This window comes from Pristiophorus japonicus, chromosome 16 (assembly GCF_044704955.1).
Source record: "Pristiophorus japonicus isolate sPriJap1 chromosome 16, sPriJap1.hap1, whole genome shotgun sequence".
In the NCBI taxonomy this organism is placed as follows: Eukaryota; Metazoa; Chordata; class Chondrichthyes; family Pristiophoridae; genus Pristiophorus; species Pristiophorus japonicus.
The window spans coordinates 42,499,091-42,511,962 of NC_091992.1; the positions used below are offsets into that span (position 1 = coordinate 42,499,091).

Sequence of the window (12,872 nt, forward strand, 5' to 3'; positions counted from 1 at the left end):
CCATTTTGTTGAAAAAATGGCGGCCACCTCGCTTCCAGAGCAGAACATGGCAGCCACCGGTTTGGAGGTCAGCAGCACCACCATTGCCTGCGCTCGCCTCTCCCGTGTAAATATGCAAATTGTGACATCACTCGGCGTGCAATGCCTAAATTGATGCACGACTGCGATTTTGGACGTCGCCACTCTCCATATCTCGCTGAACCACACATGAAAGAATGTGCGTGCCGCAGTACTAGAGAGACGCTATCAGTGCTTCTTAAAGGGACAGACACATCTTTCAGGTAAGTTTTGATTTCAGCTTTTGGTGGGGGTTTTTTTACATTTTATTGGAGCAGTGTCTTGATGCAATACATTTAAAAAGTTGCTGAACTGTGCTGAGAGTGCTGCTGGATGCTTTTAAGGCTTTGGATGTTAAAGGAAGGCCTCTGAGAATCCCACTTGGTCACATTCCTGGGGGATCTAGATGTAGTCCTCCTTGGGCTGCAAGATCACATGGAGATGAAGTCGAGGCAACCAAGGGGAGAAGCTGTTCTCAGAGGGAGGAGGAGGCAAAAGATGCAACCCAGACAGTCCCTTTCTGGCTGGGATATCCGGGATCAAATCATCCGCCTGTGATACCAGTAAACTCAACCCCAATTCCCCTTTCAACCTTTGTCCCACACCTTACCTTCCCACTGTTACTGACCATCACAGCATCCTCTCGGCCACAATGTTGAAATAAAACCACCACAAAGCAAACTTTCCAATCCAACTTTGTCCATATATGCATCCAATATTACATCAAAAAAATCAACTCATCATCCTTATGCATTCCTTTAGTGAGTGTGTTACGTATGCCTTTGCCTATCCTACTGATGTCAGGCAGTACTACCCCAGTGGCTGCAGCATGGCTGATGGAAGGCTGCTGACTTTCAGTGGGGGAGCCAGCAGATGGTTTTGCTAGTCGCTCTCCTGGATGGGAGTGTAAAATTAAGTGACAGTGTTTCTTCTTCTTCATCACTCTCCTCTCCCTCTTGGTGAACCACTGGCTGGGCAGGGTGGATTTCTTGGGTGTCTGAAATGAGGAAGGCACAAGGGTAGGGTTGTTGTGAGGGGAAAGGGAGAAAGCAAGAGGTGCATGCTTACACCATGTGCAACTTGTAAATCAGAAGAGATTGCGGGATGCGGGGGAGTGCACTGTGAGAAGGAGGAGAATGTGTGAGGATACCAGCATTTTGTATTTTTACAGCTCCAACACTGGCCAAGGGCTCAGCCATGTCCCTGCCAAGAATGGCCAGTACCATCTCCTCCAAGACGGTGAGGTAAAGTGAGGAATGCCTCATGTTTGGTAAAGACTGTAGGTAGGTGAGCGATGGTCGGAGGGGCGGGGAGGTCATGAATTGAGTAGTGTGTGAGGCTGGTGGTGCAGTTAAGTGGTTAAGCAACGCCTCGATTTCAAAATTTTCATCCTTATTTTCAAATCCCTCCATGGCCTCGCCCCTCCCTCTCTTTAATCTCCTTCAGCCCCACAACCCCACCCCCCCCCCCCCCCCCCACCTGCCCAGGATGTCTGCACTCCTCTAATTCTGTCCTCTTGAGCATCCCTGATTATAATTGCTCAAACATTGGTGGCCGTGCCTTCTGTTGCATAGGCCCAAGGCTCTGGAACTCCCTGTCTAAACCTCTCCACCTCTCTATGCTCCTTCAAGACGCTCCTTAAAACATACCTTTGACCAAGCTTTTGGTCACCTGCGCTAATTTCTACTTATGCGGCTCGGTGTCAAATTTTTTATCTCATAATACTCCTGTGAAGTCCCTTGGGATGTTTCACTATGTTAACGGTGCTATATAAATACAAGTTGTTGTTGCAGTTGGTTGGACACACCTTTTGGAGATGCTTTCACTGATCTTGACCATTTGTGTGATGTCATGAAATTTCTTTGGACACTGGAGCCAGGTCCTGGGGGCAACACTGCTGGCAGTGACAGCCTTGGCCATTTGGTCCCACATCGTTCTTTCTGGAGGGCCTCCAGTACCCCTGTGGGTAAAGAACCTCTCTTCCAGTGTTGACCCCCTGCACAAAGTTGGAATGCTGCGTGCGAGACCTTGGGTGCCCTTTCCCTAGCCTGTTGAACCATTTGTGTTACTGCTGAAGCATTTTTACAATTTTTTTTTACGTGCAGAAGGCAGTTCAGCTTGAAGAGCTGAAGACTGCCTAGTTTGAAATGATTTTTAATTTTTTTTCCCATAAGGCAGTTGAGCTTTAAGGTCTAGAGACTACCTATTTTTGAATGATTATTTTTCAGAAAGCAGTTCACCTTTAAGAGCTCGAGACTTCTTTCAAAACTGACAGCTATGCTTTAAGAAAATGCAGCGTTGTGACAGTGTGCCCCCTGAGCACAGAGCCTGTAGCAACACGTTCATCACTGGGCTGTACGCTAAAATCATTCAAATTAGTAGGCAGCAAATCGCGCCCTGTGGTGCCCCTTTTTCAGGCCTTATCGAATTTCATCCCCAGTGCGTTGTAGTGTAGATGTAAATGTAAGTTCTTTCTTTCTACACTAGTGGCCTTGAAATCCTGGTCCTCTGCTTCCCGTGGGTGCTCGACAGAAAATGGTAAAAAAGATCTTATCATGCTGTGCCCACCAGTGATCTCGGTCCCGAGGCCTCCACTCCCTGCGCATTGCAGCACGGGGGACGTGCACCTGATAGAGCTGGAGTCACATGGCACTGGGCAGCCAATCCAGGTACAGTATTTATTCATTCATAATAATGGGAACTCCGTAAGTTGGAGTTCTCATTATGATTAAGAACCATCCCCCAAACACCAATAGAAAAAAAACCATATTAAAGATTAATTTAAATTAAAGTTAATAAATGTCTTATCAAAAAAAATATTTTCCAGATTTTTAAAAATGTTTTTTTAATTATGGCTTAAAATAAACTTACCTTAGTGGGCAGGGTTTTTAAACATTAAAATGTGTTTTTTAAATTTTGTTTTACTATGTTTTTGTACGTTTTAAAACTCTTTCGCTGGTAAAAGTAAGCTATGCACCTGCTTTCACCAGGCGCAAGAGTTTTCAGGACATTTGCTGGGCAAGAGATGGGCAAATACTGCAATCTTGTCCATGCGAATGTCCTGGCTGTGGGGATATGGAAAAAGATCTGTCAAGCCAGAGAGATTCACAGATCGGAAAACCGGTTTTTGCGATGCCTTCGCGGGTTCGTTCACACTCCGTGGAGACCTGGGATTTCTGCCCCATTTGTCTATTACAGTGCATATGACGGTTTTGCCATTAGAGCATGTATATGTCTGTCTCTCATTTATATACATTGTCTAACCATTATTGACAGTGGACATATCCATACACACATACCAGAAACAATGAATGGTTTTTTCCCCCATCACTTAAGAAATCAATAATCACACTTTATTATAAAATAATAAATAACATTTTATTCCACAAACATTATATGGCATCATTCAGACATTAGAGAACCTGTAGAATGTGCTCTCACCTTATCAGGCTATATGTATATATATATATATATATATTTTACAGTTTAAATAAAAAGAAACAACTGAAAATGTTGGAAATAAAAACAGAAAAGGCTGGAAATACAGAACAAATCTGTCACATCTGTAAAAAGCAAAGACAGGTTAATGTTTCGGGTATTAACCTTCCCGTAGAACATGTGGAGTTCAACAAAGGCTCTACACCTGAGTTATGAACCATCTTTTCTCTGTACAGATGCTGATGAAACTGCTGTCTATTGCCAGCAGTTTGTATATTTAACTACACATTACTAATTAGAAGACCCAACCCTTTATTAATTTTTTTTAAACTTCATTAATCACCGATTATAAAAAAAAGTTTCATCCAGTCTGACTGGGCATGGAGCAGATCCAGTGTTACACTGTGTAAAATAAAATTTTTAATACCTGTTGCTGTTTTGGCAGCCCTTGCATCTTCTGCTGTTTAACAGCGTACCTCGATAGTTTGTCACTTCTGTTGATGCTGCCTACGGGACCTCTGCAACACTGACGTTTCACCGCTTTTCATCTTTAATCTTTTCCCCTTTTCAAAATAATTCTGTAACCGGCAGACTACATTCCCAGCTTCACTTTCTCTTGATCAATAACCTTGGCTATGAATTTTAATTACATACTCTGTATAACAATCAGTTGGATAGTCGGAGTCTCTGGAGATTTATTACATTCTGTTGAAGAGTCACTGGCCTAGAAATTCGTCTCAGGTGGTATTGGATCGTCTCCCCGTTATACGCAGGGCCTGATGGTCAGTTCCATTGACACCACCCCTATACGCAGGGCCTGATGGTCAGTTCCATTAACCCCCCCCCATTATATGCAGGGCTCGATGGTCAGTTCCATTGACCCCCCCCATACGCAGGGCCTGATGGTCAGTTCCATTGACCCCCCCTATACGCAGGGCCTGATGGTCAGTTCCATTGACCCCCCGTTATACGCCACCGCCTGAGATGAATTTCCAGCCCTTTCAGTCTATCAGCCACATATCTTACAATTGTTCAGGAAAGGCTGATAAAGTTTGAAGTAAAGATGTCTGAGGCAATCTGTGTTCATCTCTTAAACAATGAGAGGAAGCCTTTTCCTTCGGGAATCTGACTCCTGGTCCTGTGGAGAAAGGAGTGGCGATGTTTGGACTCCCTGCGATTTTGGGTGGCAGCATTCCAGGTCTGCTCAGTCTGGTGCTGGGCTTTGAGTTGCTGACTTATCACAAACTGCATGTCATCCTGTCAATAATACAACGGCAACATAAGAACACAAGAACATGAGATAGGAACAGGAGTAGGCCATTTGGCCCCTCGAGCCTGCTCTGCCATTCAATAAGATCATGGCTGATCTGATCTTGGCCTCAACGCCACTTTCCTGCCTGTTCCCCAAAATCCTTGACTCCCCGGTAGTTCAAAAATCTGTCCATCTCTGCCTTGAATATATTCAATGATTCAGCCTCCACTGCTCTCTGGGGTAGAGAATTCCAAAGACTCACGATCCCGAGAGAAGAAATTCCTCATCTCCGTCTTAAATGGGCGACCCCTTATCTGAAACTATGCCCCCTAGTTGTATACGAGGGAAAATATCCTCTCAGCATCTACCCTGTCAAGCCCCTCAGAATCATATATGTTTCAATAAGACCAGTAAATCCTTCTGTCCATCAAGCAATCTAACAATCAAGGCATGAGAAGAGTGATTATATGGTTACTTCTCCAGCTGCACACAAAGGACAAATGTTGTAGACTTGCCGGTGTTTTTAGTGTCCCCCTCCCCTTTTATAGGGGGCACTTGTAAAAATTTATGATTTTATTGCCCCAAAAAAACCAAAAAACCCCCAAAAAAGTCAAAACAAAAAACAAAAAAAAACAAAAAAAAAAAAAGGGCAGTTGAAAAATGTTTGGAGTGTCCCCCAGATTGGGGGGCACTTGACTTAACTGGTTAATTTTGTCTCCTACTAAAAGAGTTGTAGACTGTCAGTCTCATTATCATAGGCGGTCCCTCGAACGAGGATGACTTGCTTCTACATGAGTTCACAGATGTTTCAATGAAGGACCCGATGTTCCAGTCCTGTACTCCAATTGAGGAGTTGGAAGATGCCTATGCGTGGATTTTTTTTTCTAAAACATGTGGTGACCGTTGCACATCAGCCACCACACGGGCTCTACAGAGCTAGGCCTTTATCCAGTGGCAAGGGTTAACCAGGGTGACTGGAGACTTGCTCTGCTGCATGGACCTAGTGTTCACACATATCGCAGTTTGGGCAGGCCAGTGCTGCCCCTGGGCCCTTGGCTCTTGGCTCTTCTGGGCCCCGTACCCTCATTCGCTGCACCTCCGCCATGATCTCTTGCCACTCCTCTGCCACAAAACACTCAACAAATGTTGTAGACTGGTGGTTTATGGAAAATAAACCATCAAATAGTATAGGTTATATCACAAGTGGTGCTGATTATATAACTCAGGTGGTATTGGTCATATAGCACAAGTGGTTCTGGGAATATCAAAAATACTACTGCTTATATAACAAGTGACGTTAGTTATGTAACATGAGGACCAGAACCACGGATTGTCTTCTGTTTTCCCATGATCGTAATGGCTTTTATTAATGGTAAACCACTGATTCTTGATGTATACTCTGTTTATACAATACTTACTGTAGATAATCAGCAGTGTATTCAGTATTTAACTTTACTTTCTACTGTTTATTGTCCTAGGACCAGGAGTAGGCCACTCAGCCCCTCGAGCCTGCTCCTAAAATGGAGAGTGATATAGACAAAGGTCATATGATATTTTTTTCAGGGGCAGATTGCTGGTTTGAGACTGGATCTTGGAGAGTGAAGTTACAATGCAGTTACAAGGGAAAAGAGAGACAGCAACATTTTACTGGCATTTCTCAAGGATTTTAACTTTTTTGGGTTTCCAATACTGAATTCTACTTTCTCCTCTCATCTGTACCACAATAACAGTCCTAAACAATGTCCTCTTTCTGCCTTACGGTACTGTCTTGCACCTTGTTGTTCACCCAACATCTCACATTCCTAATTGGCGTCCTTTTCACTCCCATCTCACCCCCTCTTATATCCTTTTACCCTCTTTAACTCAATGCAGTAAAAATGGTCTCACCCTATTCTCTCCAGTGATAATCAACTTATCAGTTACTAAAAAATATTTCAAACAGAGAAAATAAAGAAAGGCTTGCACATATATAACACCTTTCGGAATTTCAGGACAACCCAAAGCACTTTACAGCCAAAGTACTTTTGAAGTGTAGTCATGTAGAGAGAGAATGGTTGCTCACACCATTGACTGCACAGCATGTCTTGTACAATAATCTTTAGATATACTGAACACACGGGTATGGAATCAGAACCTGTCATGACAAGAAACAGGCCATTCAGCCCATCAGGTCTGGGTTGGTGTTTATCTCCATGAGACACCTAGTCTAATCTCACTCTCCTGCTCACTTCCCATACCTATTAATATTTCTTTTTCAAATTCCCTTTTAATAGAATTTATGAACTCTGTTTAGCCAATGTGGCAGAGAATTCCACATTATTACCAGCCTCTAAAAAAAAAAAGTTTTCTAATCTCTCCTTTAAATCCCTTTATGTTTATCCTAAATTATACCCTCTTTCTTGCTTCACCCAGTAGTGAAACAATCCATCATTAGTTACCTTATCACAATCCTTCATAAACCTGAAGACCTCAATTAGGTCATCCCTTGTATTGGCTGCAGACATACCTGCCAGGCTTCTAGCTCCTGTGATAGGCCCACTTTCTGCTGAATGGTCTCCAGAAGCTGGGAATTCAATAACTTCATGTCTAGTTGACACTTGGCCAGCTCCCGCTCCACTGCATTCTTCCTGTAAAAACACAATCCACTACTTATTATTTCTTCTGATTTGACTGTTACAAGGTAAAGGATTGTTTCCCATTCATCCCAGTGTTCAATAAATAAGCCAGCCCTCTCTTACCCTCCCACAACAGAGCTGGCCTTGTGCCCAAGTCCATTGGTCACATTAATATAAACATCAGGACTTAAAAACAGCAATTACCCAACTAAAGCCTAATAAAAGATAGCCCCAGGACAGGGCAGGGCAGGGCAGGGCAATGGCTGAGCTAATACCAGATAGCAGCATCCCTGCTAATAAGGGAAAGGATCATATAACTGGAGACTCAAGGGGTAAGTGAAACAAAACAAGCTCGGTCACTCACTTTGCTATCGCAGTGTCCCGTTCACGGATGGCTTGCTGGTGGTGTTGATCACCAGAATCTTTCTCCAGGCTGCACCTCAGGCCATCATTTTCCTTCCTGAGATTCACCAGATCAGTGCTTTGCAACTGCACCTAGAGGATTCAATCATATCACAATGTCAAGTGAAATCACAGCCTGGACTTTATGTGGACCAAACACTGCCTCACCATATCCACCCTAAAGCAGATCATGTGAGCCATGACTTAAACTTTACACTGTACTAGACACTCCCTGAAACATCCTCGCCTAAACAGAAATATAGACTGCAATTACATTTTAAATAATAGTCATTTAGTTGGAAGGATTTTTTAGGCGAAAACCTTTGATCTCCTCAGTTCGAGACTGATTGGATGTTAGCTGTAAGAGTCAGAATGACATTGGGCACGTTCAATCCAGTTCCTAGTGGCCACATGCCCAGAACACAGAACTAGCAAAAACATTAAGTCAGCAATCTCACTCAGATAGGTTGGTGTGAGCGATGTAAAATTGTCATACTGGTGGAAGAGTGGGTCCTCTTCTGACATTAAAGCATACTGATGCGCAATGCAATTGGAGCTTTATGGTGTAATGAATCTATGTGTAGTTTGGTGCAGATTTTGGTATTTCAGGCAGAATTAGAAATCCATTATTTTACAACAGTTACAATTTCACGAGAAACTTAGATTAGATATAGAGTGACAATTTTCCATCTCTCACACTGTAATGTATGCACCTGAGTGTATGCTCAAAGGTTTGTAGAGAGGTTGGTGCCAGAGGGACTGGAGTGCATCATCACCCCCAGAAACCAAATTTTTATTTGATTTTATATGTTTTAAAGTTGAATTTGTTTTATTGCTGGGTTTTAGTGTCTCCCTCCCCTTTTATAGGGGGCACATGTATAATGTATGGTTTTAGTGCCCAAAAAACAAAAAAAAAAAACACAAAAAGAAAAAGGGCCTTGATAAGTGTTTGGAGTGTCCCCCAGATCAGGGGGCACTTGATTTAACTGTTCATTTTGTTTTCTACGAAAGAGTTGTAGCGAGGTGAGCGCCAGAGGGACTGGATTGCATCATCACCCCCGGCAACCAAATTTTAATTTGATTTTATATGTTTTAAAGTTTAATTTGTTTTTATTGCCAGGTTTTAGTGTCCCCCACCTTTTAGCTGGGGGCACTTAAAAAAAAAAAAAAAAAAAAAAATTTTTTTACAAGTGCCAAAAAAAAACCCCAAAGAAACACACAAAAAAAAAGCCACTTGAAAAGTGGAGTGTCCCCCAGATCAGGGTGCACTTGATTTAACTGTTTAATTTTGTTTCCAACCAAAAGAGTTGGAGAGATGGGCGCCGGAGGGACTGGAGTGCATCATCACCCCCGGCAACCAAATTTTGATTTGATCTGTTAGTGCCTAAAGTTTAATTTGTTTATGTTGGTTGGTTTTAGTGCCCCCCCCCCACCTTTTTAGCCAGGTAGCACTTTTATAATTTTTGTGTTTTTGTGCCCTCAAAAGAAAACAAGGGGGCATGAAAAGTTTTTGGAGCGTGATTCCCCCCTTTAATCAGGGGCACTTGATTATTGTGTGTACAATAATAGTTGTAGAGCTGTTGCATTGTGAGTGGCTTAGCCAGTTACGTCATGTTCACAAGACTCAACAAAACCCCAGTCAGTTGGGTCTAGGTCATCAACGATGAGGCATGCAGTTGTGACCCTGTTCTTTAGGTCCCAGGTTTTTTGTTGGACCTCAGCCTTGAGCCGCCTGTAATGTTGTTTTGCAGCTCCAGAGTTGGGTTGCTGCTTAAGGCTCAGAAATGCTCTGCGCTTGCGATCTATTAGTTCTTGGATCGCCTGATCATTCTCATCAAACCAGTCCTGGTGTTTTCTGGTTGAGTGAACAAGGGTCTCTTCACAGGCACTAGTTATGGAGGCCTGGAGGGCAGACCAAGCGCTGGGCATTCTGTGTCTCAGGATCATCAAGGCATGCCAAGTTAGCCGTGAGGTGCTGGCTGTAAAGGGCTCTCTTAACTGGGTCTTTAAGTGACCCGCCATTGACTTTTTTGCGGCACTGCTTCTGCTGCCCCCTCCGCTTGGGGGCTATGTTGATGTCGATGATGGATTGAATTAGGTGGTGGTCCATCCAGCAGTTGTCAGCTCCTGTCATGGCAAGGGTGATGCGCACATCCTTGCGATCCCTGGCTCAGACGATGACATAGTCGAGCAGGTGCCAGTGTTTGGAGCCATGATGCCTTGTATTTGTCCCTCTGGCAGAACAGGGTGTTGGTGATAAGAAGTTAATGTTCTAGGCATTTTGTCAGGAGTAGGTTACCACTGGAGTTGGCTTTCCCTACCCCCTCTCTGCCAATCACGCCTCCCCAGAAGGCTGTGTCTTTGCCGACTCTGGCGTTGAAGTCACCTAGGAGGATCAGTTTGTCATCAGTGGAGATGTGGGACAGGGATTTTGCGAGGCTGGAGTAAAAACCCTCTTTGGTCTCAACCATTGCTTGAGTGTTGGGGCGTACGCACTGATAACTGTGGCACATTGGTTATGGGATAGGGTGAGTCGAAAAGACTTGGGGCATTCGTTAACCCCACAGGGGGAGTCTTTGAGGTGGCCGGCCAGCTCGTTTTTGATGGCAAAGCTTACTCCGTGAAGGCAGCGTTCTTCCTTTGGTTTCCCCTTCCAGAAAAAGGTGTAACCTCCATCTTGTTCCTTGAGCTGGCCCTCCTCTGCACACCGCGTCTCGCTTAGGGCAGCAATGTCAATGTCGAAGCGTCGAAGTTCCCGGGCAACTATGGCGGTGCGGCGTTCCAGCCTTTCGCAGTTGGAGTTGTCCATGAGGGTCCTGAACTTCATGTTAACGAGTGGAAGATAACTGTGTGTGAGTCCTTTTAACATGGGGTGGCCATTGCACACCGACCAACACACGGGCTTAGCTGAGCAAGGTGTTGGTCCAGTGGCAAGGGGGTCCAAGACAACTGGAGACCAGGCACTGCTATATGGGCCTAGCTGCCTGCAAGCTCGGCGCCAAATAGCGTCCTTGACGGTAGGTGGTCTGAGGCTTGATTGACAACGAGCCATCGTCAAGGAGGAGAGGCCTGATCGTCGCTGGAGGGAGGAAGGCACGCCGCTTTAAAAAGTCCATATTAAAATATTAAAAGGAAACATTAAAAATGTTAGACGAATATGAAACACTAAAAGGCCTGGTGGTCGGACTCCCGGTGTTTGGTTCCCGGTATCTCTCGAGGGCTCCCGGTGTGTCGGACCCCCGGTATGTCGTTGTGGCAGGAACACTAATCAACCAAACTTCTCTACCTTGGATGATGTCCTGGTGTAGGCTGCAAGCCCCAAACAGGAACCGCAGGCCGATGCAGGGTCCCTCCGGCCCGGGATAGAAGCGGGCCGGTGGGGGGTCCTTTCGGCCCGGGATAGAAGCGTGGTAGATGGAGAAAGCGCAGGAGATACAACAACTGGCCAACAGCCATGAGGTGCAAGGATTCTTCATCGCAGTCAAGGCCACCTACTGTCCAAACTCCCAAGGCCCCAGCCCACTGCTGGCCAAGAACGGGGAAACACTCATCAAGGACACCGAGGCAATCAGCACCCACTGGAAGGAGCACTTCGAAGATCTCCTCAATCGAGACTCTGCCTTTGACGAGTGTTCTCAACTCCATCCCGCAGCATGTGACCCGCCACCACCTCAGTGAAACCCCAACGTTGCACAAGGTAGGAAAAGCCATAAGACAGCTCAAAAACAAGGCGGCTACGGGAGCGGATGGAATTCCTGCTGAGGCACTGAAATATGGCGGAGAGGCACTGTTGGCACGGATACATGACCTCATCTCTCATCTGGAGGGAGGAGAGCATGCCGGGAGATCTCAGAGATGCAGTGATTGTGACCAGCTTCAAAAAAGGGGACAAGTCCGACTGTGGCAACTGTAGAGGAATCTCCGTTATCAACCACTGGGAAAGCTGTCGTTAGAGTCCTCCTCAACCGCCTTCTCCCTGTGGCCGAGGAGCTCCTCCCGGAGTCGCAGTGCGGATTCCGTCCCCTTCGGAGCACAACAGACATGATTTTTGCAGCACGACACCTGCAGGAAAAATGCAGCGACCAGCGCCAGCCCTTCTACAAGGCCTGCTTTGACCTTAAAGGCCTTTGACACTGTCAACCGCGAGGGTCTATGGAGCATCCTCCTCCATTTCGGATGCCCCAAAAGTTGATTAACATCCTCCGTCTGCTCTACGACGACATGCAGGTCATGATCCTTACCAATGGATCTATTACAGACCCAATTCACATGTGGACCAGAGTCAAACAGGGCTGTGTCATTGCCCCAACACTCTTCTCAATCTTCCTCGTTGCCATGCTCCACCTCACAGTCAACATGCTCCCTGCTGGAGTGGAGCAAAACTACAGAAGCTGTTCAACCTTCGCCATCTCTGGGCCAGGTCCAAGACCACCCCAACCTCTGTCGTCGAGCTACAGTACACAGACAACGCCTGCATCTGCGCACACTCAGAAACCGAACTCCAGGACATTGTTGACGTATTTACCGAGGCGATCGAAAGCATGGGTCTTATGCTAAACATCTGTAAGACAAAGGTCCTCCACCAGCCTGTCCTCTCCGCAGAGCACTGCCCCCCAGTCATCAAGATCCAAGGCGCAGCGCTGGACAACGTGGACCATTTCCCATACCTGGAGAGCCTCTTAACAAAAGCAGACATTGATGAGGAGATTCAACACCGTCTCCATTGCACCAGCGCAGCCTTCGACTGCCTGAGGAAAAGAGTGTTCGAAGACAAGGCTCTCAACTTTACCACCAAGCTCATGATCTACAGGGTTGTAGTAATACCCACCCTCCTGTATGGCTCAGAGACATGGACCATGTATAGTAGACACCTCAAGTCACTGGAGAAATACCACCAACGATGCCTCCGCAAGATCCTACAAATTCCCTGGCAGAACAGACACACTAATATTAGCGTCCTCGACCAGGCCAACATCCCCAGCATTGAAGCACTGACCACACTTGATCAGCTCCGCTGGGCGGGCCACGTTGTCCGCATGCCAGACACGAGACTCCCGAAACAAGCGCTCTACTCAGAACTCCTTCATGGCAAACGAGCCAAAGGTGGA

At 45.7% G+C, this 12,872-nt stretch overlaps 1 protein-coding gene across 1 annotated transcript in view; it reads right to left on the reverse strand.

Moving 5' to 3' along the window:
• Positions 1-4,384: 4,384 nt before the first annotated feature.
• Positions 4,385-12,872, reverse strand: part of LOC139226162 (BICD family-like cargo adapter 1) — a 32,811-nt gene continuing 24,323 nt past the window's right edge. The window contains exons 8-10 of the mRNA XM_070856800.1: positions 7,727-7,857; positions 7,254-7,374; positions 4,385-4,752 (exon numbers count right to left, since the gene is read on the reverse strand). Of these exons, the coding sequence (XP_070712901.1) occupies positions 4,579-4,752; positions 7,254-7,374; positions 7,727-7,857 (426 nt within the window). The 3' untranslated portion in view covers positions 4,385-4,578. The remainder of the gene's footprint in view (positions 4,753-7,253; positions 7,375-7,726; positions 7,858-12,872) is intronic.